The 15699-nt window shown below is 41.4% G+C and overlaps 1 protein-coding gene across 9 annotated transcripts in view; it reads left to right on the top strand.

The window, feature by feature from the left end:
* Nucleotides 1-2195: 2195 nt before the first annotated feature.
* The window catches only part of IL20RA (interleukin 20 receptor subunit alpha), a 57020-nt gene continuing 43516 nt past the window's right edge, over nucleotides 2196-15699 (top strand). For 4 of the 9 annotated variants that reach the window (XR_010836195.1, XM_067011317.1, XM_067011315.1 and 1 more), the window contains exon 1: nucleotides 2677-2867. Coding sequence is in view for 5 of the 9 variants with exons in the window: in XM_067011317.1 (XP_066867418.1) it covers nucleotides 2753-2867 (115 nt within the window). In the remaining 4 variants the exon portion in view is untranslated. Of the gene's footprint in view, nucleotides 2205-2619; nucleotides 2868-3646; nucleotides 3822-4190; nucleotides 4258-15699 lie in introns of those variants that run through there. The other 5 variants (XM_059083980.2, XM_067011320.1, XM_067011319.1 and 2 more) reach the window with 4 other exon arrangements.

Here is a 15699-nt window from a genome sequence, read left to right as displayed (position 1 = left end):
TAAAAGACAAACCATGAACTGGGAGAAAATATTTGCAACAAATATATGTGACAAAGAACTTGTATCCAGACTACATGAGGCACTCTTACAACTCCATAGTGAGAAATAACCCAAATATCCATCAACAGGAGAACGGATAGAGCAAATGAAGTATTCATACGGTGGAATGTCAGGGAAACAATGCCCCATGAATATTTTTACATTTCTGGACAGTTTATCTCTTGAGCAAGGACATTGGCACGTCATAGAATATCTCATCTTCCCAGACTCATCGCTCCTCACGTTGCAAGGGTGATAGACCTGGAGCCATTTGTTCCCATTCAAAGGATGATAAAACTTAGCTACCCAGAGCCAAATGACTGCAGTCCAGGGTAAGGACTTTCTCCTTTGCCTTCCTGAGAGAATTCATTTACTTTCCTGAGCGTTTCTCTCCCTTTTGCAGAAAGGAAGGTGGCAGCTAAGCAGTGTGTAGCCTATTTAAACTTCCTGACTCATAATCTGAGACTTCCTCTCCTCTGGTGCACACACAGGATAACAACCTGGCTCTCATCACATCACTCCAGGAGAGAGAGAAGAATGGAGCATGGAACACCGATTTAGTTATGGCTGTATGTAGTAATAATAACCCTGACCTCTGCCCTAGAAACCACATGTTTGCTTCTGGCATAAAAATGAACAAATACAGAGATTTAAAACTTATCATGGAACATCCTAGCTATAAAAAACATTAAAACTACTAATACATGTTATAACATAAATGAACCTCAAAGACATTATGTGGAACAAAAGAAGCCATCTGCAAAAGAATACATGCTATCTGGTTCCATTAGTAGGAAGGGCAAGAAGATTCAAAAGTAATCAAATGGTAATGGAAGCCACAATATCGATTTCCTGTGTTCGAGGGATATTGATTGGAGCATGTGGGAATTTTCCAGAGTCCTGGAAATATTCTATATTTTGTTCTGTAGTTGGTAACATGGTTGTGTATACATGAAAAATTTAAGATTAGTGGACTTTATGCACCTTATTTTATGTATGTTATGACAATAAAAAACATTTTTTTAAAAAGTCTCAGCCAAGTTGTTTTGTGGGAATTTGCAAGTGATTCTAAAACTTATATGGAAATGCAAAGGGAAAAAAATAGCCAAGGTACTCGAATAAGAACAAATTAGAAGGACTTGTTTGCCAGCAAAAAGATGATTAAAATAGTGTGGTATTAGCATAGGAATAGACAAATAGATCAACAGAACAGAGGATGGTTATAAACAGACCCATTCATGAAAGACAGTTTATGAACAGCTGTAAGGAAAGGATAACTTTTCAGTAAATAGTGCTGGGTCATTTGGACTCACATAAAAAATAAAACTTGAACCCTTACTTTACATCATATATAAAATCAAATCCAGGTGGATCATAATTTGAAATGTGAAAAATAAAACAATAAAGCTTTCAGGAGATAACTTAGAAGAATATCTTCATGACCTTAGGCTAGGATAACATGTTTTAAACAGGACACAAAAAAGCAATGACCATAAAATAAATAATTGGTAAATTAGACTTGATTACATTTTTTTTTTTTTCGGTACATGGGCCTCTCACTGTTGTGGCCTCTCCCATTGCAGAGCACAGGCTCCAGACACACAGGTTCAGCGGCCATGGCTCACTGGCCCAGCTGCTCCGCGGCATGTGGGATCTTCCCAGACCGGGGCACGAACCTGTGTCCCCTGCATCGGCAGGCGGACTCTCAACCACTGCGCCACCAGGGAAGCCCTCAATACATTTTTTTTTTTTTTTTAACTGAAGTCACAGTTGATTTACATTGTTGTGTTAGTTTCTGGTGTACAACAAAGTGATTCAGATAGATAGATGGATAGAGAGAGATAGAGAGATACGTATAATATAGGTTATTACAAGATACTGAATATAGTTCCCTTTGCTATACAGTAGGACCTTGTTGTTTATCTATTTTATATACAGTAGTTTGCATCTGCTAATCCCAAACTCCTAATTTATCCTTCCCCTGCTCCCTTTCCCCTTTGCGAATCATAAATTTGTTTTCTATGTCTGTGACTCTTCAGCACATTTCTTAATTTCAGCCCCGCCCTCCCATTATACGGAGCATGGGACCTAGAATCAAGCCTGTGTGGAAATCCGGGCGTCACTGCTCACAGGCTTGTGGGACTTCAGGCCGACGCCCCAACTTTGTGAGTGTCCCTTTCCTCATCTGTAAAATGTGGCAATGCCTAATTGCAGATGACGAGGATTAAATGGAATCAAATACAATGGATGGCAGAGTGACTGACAGTGTGTGGAGAAATAAATATCCATTTCATTCTTCTTCCGGCACTGAACTCGGACATTTCAAAAGTTTTACAGAAATGACCCTGAGGCCCGAAGACCAGAATCACTCACTCTTCAGTGTGCGTGGCTCACGCTCTCTTTGCTGGAGGGAGGTTTTCCCGGCAGTAGTAATCTCGTTGGTCGCGGCGGTGCAAAGTCTCGGATTGTCAGAGCTGCGAGCCTGAGTGGCTGGGACTAGAAGTCGCGGGCGCTCCCCTCTCCCTGGCGTCCGGCCCGGGCTGCGGCGGCACGCGACTCCGCCTCCCCGGCCGCCCCGCCGACCCGAGCGCAGCGCGCAGTGGGAGCTGGGGCCCGGGGCGCCGAAGGGAGGCTGCGCTGCCACCGCCCGCGGCCCGAGGGGGCGTCGGACGCTACCGGCCGCCCGCGGAGATGTGACCCAGCCCCGCCGCCCATGTGGGCCCCCCGACCCCCAGCGAAGGCGGCTGCCATAGGGGCCCCGGCACCCGGCCTCCCAGCCCTGCCGCTGCTGCTGCTGCTGCTGGTGGCCGCGCCGACGGGACGGGCAGGTAGGAGGGTCGCGCCGGCGCCGCGACGACCGCCCAGCTCCGGCTGGTTTCGGCCCACCTGCTCCCGGGTTTCGCTTTCAAGCGCGCAGAGCGGGAGGAGTGCGGGTCAGCGCCGGGAGCCCCAGAGTCCCAGGGAGAAACTCGCCGCTGCCTCGCGCGGGCCGGCTTCAGGGTCAAGTTCGCGCGCTCCGCGTTTCACCCTTTTCTTTGCGGGAGTTGCAGGCGAGGTAGAGGAAGGTTGACGGTGGTTGCTCCCAGCAACCAGTTACCCACAGCTGGTAACTTACGGTCGGTGACAGTGACCTTGCGCATTGCACTCGCCGGCACGTCGCAGGCTCCCGCCACCCACGCCGTGGCCGCACCGAACTGTCTCCTTTCTACAGAGCACCCCAGGGAAGCAGGCGATGTATGCGCTTTAAAAATCAAACTTCCTGAAAGAGTGGGCTTTGAGGGAACCGGAGTTAGAAAGCGCAGCGTTTCTAAAGTAAGATCTTTCTGGGCACGTCATTTTTTTCCTTTGCAGTTTTGATCTTGTACATATACGCGCTCTTTGATTTTTTTGGAAGTAACAAAACTTTGAACTGATCCATGACATAGGTAGCTCAAGGCTTTTTGGTTTTAAGTTTTAACTCTCTACCATCTGGAATCCAGTAAACCAGAATGATTCATTAACCTGATTTCTTTTTTTTTTCCTTCTGCATTTCTGGTGTATGAGAAAAAGAAATTCTTTTAAAGCAAGATATCTAGGACCCTCTTTTTTCTTTTTTCTTTTTTTTCAGTTAAAGCAACACAACTTCCCAGAATACTGTGCTTTGTACAGATTTGATCCAGGCTTCCATGTTTTGAACCTAGAGCTGAACAATGACAGTGAATGCAGGAAGAAGGTTGTTCATGAAACTGCAGTGTCCTTAGTAGTCAAAGAAAAAGTTACTAAAGTTCAGTATAGTTACAAAGGTAAGAATTGTGTGCATATAGATCTTGGAGAGATTTTTGGACAATAGACATTATACACAAAAAGTTTCTCTTCTAAATCCTAAAGTTACCAGAAACTGTAGTTCTTTTGTCTTGTGATAGATATTCTTAGGTAAGCTGAATGGAAGATCTGCTCCTGACTTATCCAGATACTGAACCTCAACTAACAGATATGAATTTAGTTGTTTCTATTTCTAATCAAAGAAATAAAGCTTGCTCCTTAATTGGGTTGGGAGGCTGACATTAGAAGGTAATAATATTCTTGGCTTCAAAGCAAAATTGAGGAAGAAACAAAACAGAAGAAACTCTTTTCTGACCCATGAGACCCAGGTATTTTCTTAACTTTCTTAGCTCTTCTTAAAGAGTTCCTGTCCTCTTCTGGGCCTCCAGGCACCCTGAGAACTGCTGGGAAAACCAGGTGAGAAAACATATGTGGTTACATGGATACCATACCTGACTCTTAAGAGAGAGCTATTCTTTCTTGATGGATCCGCCCCACCATATCTGCTGAGCAATGTGAACCTTCTAATAGTTATATGACATTACCATTCTCCAAGTAGGCGAATTCTTTAATTTTTCGAAATTTTAGCACAAAAGTTCAAAGTCACACAACTCTGTGATTGGCTCAAACTGTACAATACCAAACATCCAAAAAGAAAGAAAAAAAATTCAATGTGGCATCACCATTTTAGGAAAGTTCCTCGTAGTTCATTTCAGGTAAACTTTTAAAGGAATTCAGAACGTCTGTGCCACTCCCTCAAGGCAGGAGGGTTACACATCTGTACCTTCACTCTCTTATGTCTCCAGGGACAGAAGTTTCACTATGAAGTTTATCACTGTGGTTTATCAGACTCTGCCCTGTTGGCCCAATCCCATGTCTTATTCCTCAGTGAAAATAAAGAACCGTGGTCAGCATAATATAAACAAGCATTTAAATCCAGTAAGAGAGTAGGAGGAGATGACTTTCCAAGGTCATGTACCCCTTCTCCTCAAGCCCTTCAGAGGCTTCCGCTGCTCAGAGAATAATTCTGAATTCTCCTACGTGGCTTATACGGCTCACTCCTGCCTGTCTCTCCAGCCTTACGTCACATCACTTAATTCCTGCTATCCTGGCCTTTTTCCAGTTCCTAGAGCAAACCAAACCATTTTCCATCTCAGGACTTCATACTTGCAGTTCCTTGTGCTGGAATGTTTCTGTCCACTCTGTCCCCACCTAACTCCTATTCAGACTTGGCATCTCACCTCCAATGTGCCTCCTTCAAGGAGAGCTTCCCAAAATCCCCAAAGAGGGAAAAAATATGGTTTATTATGCCTATGAACAAATGAGCCAAACTCTAGGTTTGGAGCTTTTGAATGCAGTCTATTACAGCATCTCTGCTTATTAGAACAAATATACTATAATTAACAGAGTGAGGGTATTTGTTGAAGTGTCTCTTCTTTGATATAAACACAACAGCATCAGGTATTTTATTTCACTGAGAAATTATTTCAGGATATTTTTCAAACACACACAAATGATTCCAGTGAACTAGTCAAATTTTCTTCATTATTTTTCGTCTTTTTAGCTTTTAATTTTGAACTATTTTGAGACTTACAGAAAAGCTATAGAAATAATAGAGCTCTCATAAACCCCTCGCCTGGTTTCTCTTAATTTTAACATGTTACGTAACTGTTGTACAGTGTTCACAATGCGGAAATTAACATTGGTATAGTATTGACACTATTCACTAAACTATAGACTTTGTTCCAATTTCACCCTTTTTTCCACTAATTCCCCTTTTCTGTTCCAGGATCCTCATTACACTTAGTTGCTGTGTCTCCTTCCTCTCTTCCAATCTATGACTGTTCCTCAGCCTCTCTGCTTTCATGTCCTTGACAATTTTGAAGAGTTCTTGTCACCTCCTCCTCAGGCTGCCCTCTAATGTGGGTTCATTTGAAGTTTCCTCTTGATTAGAGTGAGGTTATTCCTCTTGGGCAATAATACCACAGAGGTTATGTTGTCTTTCCCAGCACATCATATCATGGGGTTTATGAGGTCAATATGTCTTCTTCCTGGCAATGTTAACCTTGATCATTTGATTTAGGTGGTGTCTGCAGGGTTTTTCACTGTGTAGTTACTATTTTCACTTTCTGATTAATAAATACATTGTGGGAAGATACTTTGAGATCATGCAAATATCCTGTCTCTCCTCAAACTTACACCCACCAATTTTAGTATTCATCAGGGGGTACTGAATGCAACAACTATGATGCCTAATGGTGATTTTTTTTTAATTTCATTTTTTCCTTCTCTATTTATTAAATTGGAATTCTAATGCAAAGAAGAACATTTCCTTCTCCCCCATTTATTTATTTATTCAGTTGCTTAAATATATCAATATGGACTCATAAATATTTACTTTATTCTTTGAGTTATGATCCAATACTATTATTATTAATTTTGCTGCTCAGATTGTTCCAGCTTTGGCCATTGAAAGCTCTTTTAGTTTGGCTCCCATGTCCTTTCAACAAGCCCCATTCTTTTTGAGCATTTCATTGCTTTCTAGCAACATCAAATGTTTCAGGTTCATCTTGTATTTTCCCTTCCCCAGGGCTGAATCAGCTACTTCCCCAAGGAGCTCTAGCTCCTTCTACTGGAGAATAGGATCTAGAAACCAAAATCTAGTTGCCAGGCATACTCATTGCTACTGGAATGTTGTTTCTAGGCTCTCTCAGCGGACAGAGCTGGAAGTTATAAATATCTATACTAACCTGGGCATCCACACACATCTGTATTTCTGTATCTATGTGTATGTGTCTATGTATGCAAAAGACGGTATGCTTACACTGATACCTCTGATTCCAAGAGTGCAGAGTTCATTGTCTTTCCTTTCTTTATTTGTAGCCTCTTTCTCCAACAGTGAGAAACCTGATATCATTATCGATAATAGATTTACTTATTTATTCATTTCTAGTTTAGAGTTTCAGAAGTATTAACCCATGCTCCTATGAGAAGGACATTTGCTAACTAGATTATAGCATTTATATACAGTTCTTTTGTCTTCAGCTTTGTAATACCCAGTCAAGATACTGTTGACCAAAGTTACTTAGATTAGACCGGTTTTCCCTCACCTTCTTTACTGCGGTTATATTGTCTATTTGGAATAAGGTTAGAGGTTCATCTGTAACTGTTTGTATTTCAGTTGGGGTTTCCCACATGCTAGTTGTTTTGTTTGTTGACTTGTGGGTATTTGAAGGGTATGTGAGACATTACTGTGGTTTAAGCATCAGAGATGTACAAAATGGTACACACTTAGAGAGGGGTTGCCCCCTCATCATCCTTACAACCTGGTTCCTATTCTTATTCCATGTCACCCCCATAGGTAACCAGTCTCCTTAATTACTGGTTTATCCTTCCTGTATTTCTTTTGCACCAGTGAACAGATACGTGTGTATTTTCTCATATTCCCCTTCTTTCTTACATGAAACCTAGCATACGACAGGTTCTCTTTTCTACTTAGCATTTTTTCACTTAACAGGATATGTCTTTTCTGCTTCACAAATCCATAATCCTCAAAGGTAGGCCCTGACGGTACCGGCCAAATTCATATCAAGGCTAAATCATTTCCAAATTTTGCTTCAACTTCGTATGAAAACACCTGGTTTTAAACATATCGTATGCTAATAGTCAAGAACTCGGTCTACATCTGGGTGCTGTATTGCAGCTAAAGCAGGATTTCTCTTCTCAAATGTTCTTTTCATCAAACAAGCTTGTCCTCTTTTCCAGCTTCTCTCCCATTGCCTTTGGAGCAGACATGAGGGATTTCTTGTACATTTGCATGTACATTTATCATTTATTGGCTATTATATAGCTCCTCATTGATCAGGTCGAAGCCCATCCCCAGCATGTCTGGAGAGCATCATATACCTGAGATCTAAGCATGTGGCTGTAGGTATCACCAGCCTCCCCTTTCAGAAGATGTGCTTCTACTACCTGTAGCTATTTATTCAGCTTCCTATAGAACAAATCCAGGAAAGTCTGCGCAGAATTTGCTCCCTAGAGAACAATTAAGGAGATCTGTTACCCATAGGAGGTGGCATGGTGTACGACCTAGGTGTTAGGGATGAGGAGAGGCGTCAGTTCTCTGCACCTTTCTGTACAGCTTTGACTCAGAGGGCCATAGGTCGGATGCAGATTTTGCATTTAAGCCTAAACTTTAGACATAGACAATAAGCAGTAACATATATTTTTAATTTTTAATATTAATGCTATAAAACTAATACTTGCGTATAAGCATCTCATAAAACATTATGAGCATAAAACATTAACTATTTTTAAGTGCTTGGCATAGTACTTTTCACAAATGTCACTCAGTAAATTTGCCTTTTTGGTTAAAAGGCACCTTTCATTATATGCATGATACTTTTTAAATGACTCTCTACTTGCATCTTTTTCTTCATGTACAATTTTACCAGGTATCTTTGACATGTTTACTTCTATGATGATTAAAAAAAAAAAAAGACTGCTAAGTATTAACTGCAGCTTAACGTAGTATATATTTTAAGAAGTGAAATCATTTTATCCATCTTATTTATAACATTACCTTTATGCTATGATTGTGATGTTCTGACAGCATTTTTACTTTTTCTTGGTCCACATTTATGATCATTTGACTCAAAAAGTGATACTAGAAAAATGAATTAAATCTCTATAATCTGTCTCAAGATGTGTCAATTCCATATAAAATTAGAGAACAAGAGAACTTTTTAAAAAAAGAATGCTGGCTGAAGACAATACAATTAAATACTTCCTCTGCTTTATTTTCAGAATTCCTTTTGATGTAGAAAACTAGGCTTGAAAGGGCCTTAAAATCCCATCTAACTGCTTGCCTTGTGACTCTTCCCTGCAACATAACTTCAGAGTCATTACCTATCTGCTGTTGGAGCACCTCTCATCACAGGAAACTTGATACCTGACACCCAAGACAGGATGTCCTGTCATTGTAGACTTCCAGCTACTAGAATGTTCTTCCAATAAGTAAGCTGAGGTCTTGATCTCTTCCATCTTGTCACATTGTTGGTCCTCACTCTAAGCTGATGAAGTCATGCAGAACAAGCTGCTCAGCTCATTGATCGCAACCATCACATTTCCTCTGTCTTCATTCATCTCAGCTAACCACCTCCCCAGTTGTGTCATGCCAGGCCCCTCTCTCTCCTTGTCTTTTCTGTATGTGTGTGTTCCAGGTTGTCTGTAAGTCCTCAGGCATACTCACCATAGATCATGATGACGTGGCTGGTCTGCCAGATTTTAATCACTGCTCCTGGCATGTTGGTCCTTAAGTGATTCAGCATCAGTTTCCTGGTGAACAAAGGGCTCCTGATGCCTAAAAGTTACCCTCCCTTTTTACCTTTGTTGTCTTTTCCTATAAGACACAGACCTTGACCCCTCATTTAAACTCAGAATTTCATACTAATACAATTTCGTTTTGTGGAGGCAATTTTCTTTCTCTTTACTTCTCAGAATACAGAGACTGGAAGTATGGCATGATGTTTTATCTAGAGCACATGATGTCTGTTATGGTGGACTTTAACGCAATTAAGGAGACTCTTTTCTAGAAAGGAAATTTTTATTGATTACAAATATTATCTATTCAAAATAAGTTCTGTTTTTCAAGTGTGGTGGTCACCACAGTGCACGCTGAGACGCCAAAATGGCTTCCACTCAGCTTCTCCAACCACTTTATGCACGGCATCATCAAATGCCAGCCCCACCTCCTGGCACAGAGAATGGGCATACCTTGTCCTATACAGAGCTGCCAGGAAGTTTTCCTTATACTTCTTGAGTCTCAACATGTATGCCTTTAATCCAGCCCCCTGAAATTTTCCATTCCATACCGTTAACGTTTGTATTTTGGTGATATGAGATATTTTGGCAAGTGTATCCTCTTAGTTGAAGCATTTGTTTACATTACTTCTGCCATTGAAATTTCCTCTTTTTCAACTTCGCAGACATTTTTTTTTTCTCCTACATCAATCCCTCCATCCTTACTCTCAGGTTACTTGGCAGCCCTTAAAGGGGTTCATTCTTCTCTTAAATAAACATTGTGTTCTTTTTTTTTTTTTTTTTTTTTTTGCGGTACGCGGGCCTCTCTCCGTTGTGGCCTCTCCCGTTGCGGAGCACAGGCTCCGGACGCGCAGGCCCAGCGGCCATGGCTGACGGTCCCAGCCGCTCCGCGGTACGTGGGATCCTCCCGGACCGGGGACCGAACCCGCGTCCCCTGCATCGGCAGGCAGACTCTCAACCACTGCGCCACCAGGGAAGCCCCATTGTGTTCATTTTTGAGGAAAGATACAAGGAACAGACACCTAGTATATTACTTTCCTAAGGCTGCCATAACAAAGTACCACAAACTGGGTAGCTTAAAATAACATAAATGTATTATCTTACAGTTCTAGAAGCTAGAAGTCTGAAATCAAGATGTTGGCAGGGTTGATTCCTTCTGAAGGCTGTAGGGGAACATCTGTTCTGTGCCTCTCTCCTAGCATCTGGTGGTTGCTGGCAATCCCTGGCATTCCTTGGCCTGTTGAGCATAATTCCAATCCTCTGCCTTCACACAGTGTTCTCTCCGTCTCTTCACATAATCTTCCCTCTGTGCATGTCTCTCTTTGCGTCCAAATTCTCCGTTTGTATAAGGATATGAGTCATGTTGGATTGAAGTCCACCCTGATGACCTCTTTTTAACTTGATTACCTCTATAAAGACATTATATCTAATTAAGGTTACTTTATGAGGTACTGGAGACTAGGATTTAAACGTATTTCTTTGCGGGGCCACAGTTGAATTTATAACACCTACCATACCCTCAACGGCTTGTAGGGCAGTGAGCAGTACTCATGAGCTTGGCTTCTAAAGTGGAGAAAAGCTACCTTCTCAACCCCATGCAGTTTTCCTCATCACGTGTTTATTGGTCTGTGTCCACTGCCAAAAGGAAACCTTTGCAGAAGTCTCACGCCTGAGAGGCTCTCCTGAGAATGTAGAGGGCAGAGATGAGTCTTCTCTTGTACTTTCCATAACATGAACATAAAAGATAGCCACCATTTTGCAATATGTACAAACATGGAATCATTATGTTGTACACCTTAAACTAATACGTTATATGTTAATTATACCTGTTTTTTAAAAAGGAGAGAAACGTCAATGGGTATGTAATAAAGATGGTGGAGTTTAAATTTCTTCAGCAGAGGGGTTCACTCTCGTCAGACCTCCATCTCTGTTCCTCTATGTGGCACGTTTGTTGCAAAAATCTTCATGCGGGCCTCTCACTGCTGTGGCCTCTCCTGTTGCGGAGCACAGGCTCCAGACGCGCAGGCTCAGCGGTCATGGCTCACGGGCCCAGCCGCTCGGCGGCATGTACCCGTGCCCCCTGCATCGGCAGGTGGACTCTCAAACCACTGTGCCACCAGGGAAGCCCGCAAAAGCTTCACTCTTGCTCCAGCATGGACCATTTTCATACTTAAGGCTAACTATCCATATAATTCCAAGTCAGCCCTCCTCCTCCATTTTAAAGTATAAAAGAAGTAAAAGGTCCTCTGAATTATCCTACTAAATGCTTTACGTTGTTATTTTTAAAATTTGCTGATCGTTTTTAGGTGCAAAATAGAATATCACGTGTACCTTAGGAGCAAATAACTTAGGGGTATGAGGTATTTGAGGTGATCAGATTTAATGAAAAAGAATTACCTTCATACCCCACACATTCATTTTGAGTTTTCATAAGTTAAAATACAACTTGACACAATGTGATTTTTAAATAACCTTCTTTTGAGCAATTTTTATTTATTCATTCTTTTGTTCATTTATTCAATATCATTCATTCATACATATCAGGAACTGTTCTCGGTATTGAGGTGAACAAGCAAATAAAGCCTCTTTCTTCATGGAGCTTTTAACCTCAGGTGATTACATCAAAGTATAAATACCAGAACTGAGGAAACCAAGCTTCTTTAGAAGCACAGAGCAAGGCAACTGATCTAATCTAGGAGTCAGGCAGGGCTTCCTATGAAAAGGGAAAGTGAGACTTATCAGAATTGCCACTATACTTGTTATATTTTTCATTTAAAATGCTAGCAAGAAAATAAAGTTAAATCCTGCTCTAAGCATATTCTATCTATAAACTACGACATAGTTAACATTCCTTTTTCCCACCCACATTTCTTTCTTGTAAAACTACAAATCAACCAACAAAACCCAACAACAAACAGCAGAATCCTATGAAACAGATGATTTTTTTCTGGCAATGGTATTGCCAGGTGGGTAGGAGTAAGGAGCTTTGCACCCTAGGGCATCCCGACCTCAAGGTCACTGACAGCTTCAACAGGTCACTGTGGTCTGCGGCTCAGGCTCCTTGCAACACTGAATCCAGCCACAAACAGGTATCAAAAGGCTCCCTTGTTACAGCTGTGGTTTTCTAAGAGGGCTGATGCCCGAGGCGCTCTTTTTCACTTCCTGAATCAACACAGCCCTTTGAAGGCTCTGTTAGCTTTAACAGCAAGAGCAAAGGGAATGTCTTCATTGATCCATTCTCTGAGTTGATCCTGGAGAGGATCCAGTGTTGTCAGTGCCTCTGGCTGTTCGTGGGTGGCCTCTTCACTGTTGCTCTGCTTTTATCCTGACCAGTGTTTTTTAATATCTTTGTGGTAGGATAACCACTTAAGAGAGAGGATCTTAATCGAACCCCACGCAGCACGTGGATCCCCTGTCCATTTTATCACATTTAGTTACACAACTTCTTTGAGGCTTAATTCAACCCTGAAGAGGTGTGATCCGAGCCCTGGTCACCGTCAAAATCATCAAAGTATTGACTTGTCACTATGGAGCAGAGTTAACCTATTGAAAAATATTGCACCTTTCTGACTGTTTTTGATGGTTGCTGTACACTTCTGTATTCATCTTGTTTGACTGAAAAGTCTGAGATCACAATTGAGATCACACTCTCAACCTCGTTTGCCTCAAAATCCCCATCAACAGCCAAGAGAAGTAAATACTACTAATCACTTCCAAATCTCCAGTTGCCATGGGCTGCTCTTTCTTCATTAAAAAGTAAGTCTCTCTTACTTTTTCTATTAATTTTTTCTCACATTTTTATCTTGAGTTTCTCTCAGAAAATTTCAACTGATGGAGATGTTGGTGGAAGAATCACATTACTTATGTAAGGATGAAAAGAAGCACTATGATTTATGAAAATTATTTGAAAAATAAAGTGGACGATGTATGTTGATATTTAGTAAACACCTATTGATGGAAAGCAGCTATTCTTTCCATTACCTTAGTGGTTTCAAATGGTTTGTCTTTGACTCTGTTCTTTCTTTTTATCTTTTCCTTTCTGAGGCAAGTTACCAAGTTGTAGAGACTCCAAAACACATTTGAATCTATTTTTCCACAGTTACTGTGGTATTCAATTTGGATAAACACTTTGGAGATCACAAAATGTGGAGAAAAATCAAGTCCCTGGCCTCAAAAAGCAAGTCTGAAAGGGAGGGGAAGGGAAGACATACGTACAAGAGATGACATAAGGAAGTGGGACTGATTTTCTAACCACGGGACCAGCATATTCAAATTAATAATGGCTTCTTCAAAATAGACATTTTAGGGCTTCCCTGGTGGCGCAGTGGTTGAGAATCCGCCTGCTGATGCAGGGGACATGGGTTCGTGCCCCGGTCCAGAAAGATCCCACCTGCCGCGGAGCGGCTGGGCCCGTGAGCCATGGCCGCTGAGCCTGTGTGTCCGGAGCCTGTGCTCTGCAACAGGAGAGGCCACAACAGTGAGAGGTCCATGTACCACAAAAACCAAAAAAAAAAAAAAAAAATAGACATTTTAGGAGGCTGTGCACAAAACTCTCACAATGTATTTCCTAAACTCCTCTTTTCAGAGTTCTCAGTAGAACCTGTACGCATCTGTCAGATGAAGGTTTGCCATCAAGTGGCAAACCTTCATCTTGTAGGTGTGGTTTAATTTTCAAAAGCATTCAAAGCCACTTCCAACCAACTTGGGTAATCAAGCTAAGAAATGCCATGTTGGGCAAAAACAAGATGTGGTTATAAAAAAAAAAAAAATGAGATGGAATTTTTTGCATGTATGCAAGCAACCGCTGAAGACTGTTGTAGCTGAAAGGAAGCATGCCCCAGATGCCAGAGCTGAGCAGCACCAGGGAATAATTATAAACCCTCCCAAGGGAACTGCTTGGCCAGTGCGCACCCTTTTCGATGGGTAAATGCCAATATATTTATTTTAAGAAGTAGGCTCAACCTTAAAGTCCTGCTTGCTCTCAAGCACCAACAGCAATATTCCAAAACATGTTTAAGCACATAGATTTACTTATTGAGGTGTGGCTATAAAGAAATAACATGCTTTTATGTATGACTTATGTATCGCTCATCCATATAAAAGTTCACATACCTGGCAGGGAAAGCATGTATTGATGGATTGTGTCCCAGATTCAGAAAATATCTGCTCTGTGAGAGCGGGGCCTTCTGTGTGTTTCTGTCTGCCACTGCACCCTAGTAACTCTCAGTTTCTGTTTCTAGTAGGTGCCCAGTAATGAGGTTGAATGAATGATGTGACTAAGTGCCCTTCCACCAGAAAAAAACTTCAATGAAGGAGAAATACTAGGGTTTTCCTCATTGAATTCCATATGTGTGTGTGTGTGTGTGTGTGTGTGTGCGTGCATATTTATATTCACACTGAGAAAAGATAAGGAAAAGCAGCATATGAAGCATTTGCATTTTTAAGAATTGAACTCCTCATTGAATTTCTGATATATCTCCTTAGAAGCAGTCATCTGTAACATGCACACTTTCCAATGATCATGCAGTCTCTTCTTCCCACAACACTGCTCCTTGAAGCGTTCCCTAAAGGCAGTAAGTGAGGGTCCTAGTAGAGAACGCCGTTGTCCTCAGAGCACTTGGGCTCAAACAGCTTCCAGATGGCTGGATAACCATAGGGAAATCAGTCAGCCTCTCTGGGCCTCTATCTAATCAGCTGTAAAGGGAGAATAGTAACCATGCAGGACAGTACTGAACTAATGATTACTGAGCTCTTTCTTTGTACCAGGCACTATTTTGGGAACCTTATTTAATTATTGCAACAAGCCTATGAGGCAGATAATATTATTGTTTTATTTTACAAATGAGGAAATTGAGTACAGAGGCTGAATAACTTACTTCAGGGCACACAGCTTAGGTAAGCAGTAAAACAGAGAGTAGGTCCCAGTGTGGCTCTAGAACTCTTGTTCTTAAAACTTCTGTCTGACCTACTCACATGAACAGTTATTAGAAGCCGATGAGATAGGGCAGGTGGCAGTGCCCTATATAACGTTCAGTCTACTATTAAGGGAAGACAGAGGCAGTTTGCAAGTACGGCAGCAAGTGGGCAAAGAAATAATAGAGAAATTGTAGCAGGATTGGTAGAGGAAGATAATCGAGTTCACAGGAACTAATGTTAACATCAAACCGTACTCTCTCCTTTACGGAAGGCAGTTAAGTATATTTTCTCAGGTAAATAGTTCCTGAATGACATTTCAAGGGTTGTTTAGGTGATTCACTTTCTGAGGGCACTCGATATATGTAATATATATCAAGGGGGAAAAGAGGAAAGAGGAGTTAATATTTTTCAGGAGAGATAATTTATAACTTAAGACCAAAGAAAATATGCCTTTCCTTTCAGCACGATGAAGTTACAACAATATTTAATCTGTTTGAAGTCAGTGACACTGTTTGGCTCTCCTTTGGTGGAGGTTGGGATGAGATATTTCCAACTTTTGCTTCCTGAAACTGATTAATCACCCTCTGGTGCTTTTTGTACATCGATTGTTTTTAACCCCAT

The sequence above is a fragment of the Kogia breviceps genome, chromosome 13, assembly GCF_026419965.1.
Source record: "Kogia breviceps isolate mKogBre1 chromosome 13, mKogBre1 haplotype 1, whole genome shotgun sequence".
Lineage (NCBI taxonomy): Eukaryota > Metazoa > Chordata > Mammalia > Artiodactyla > Physeteridae > Kogia > Kogia breviceps.
This window is presented reverse-complemented; position numbering and strand designations above follow the sequence as displayed.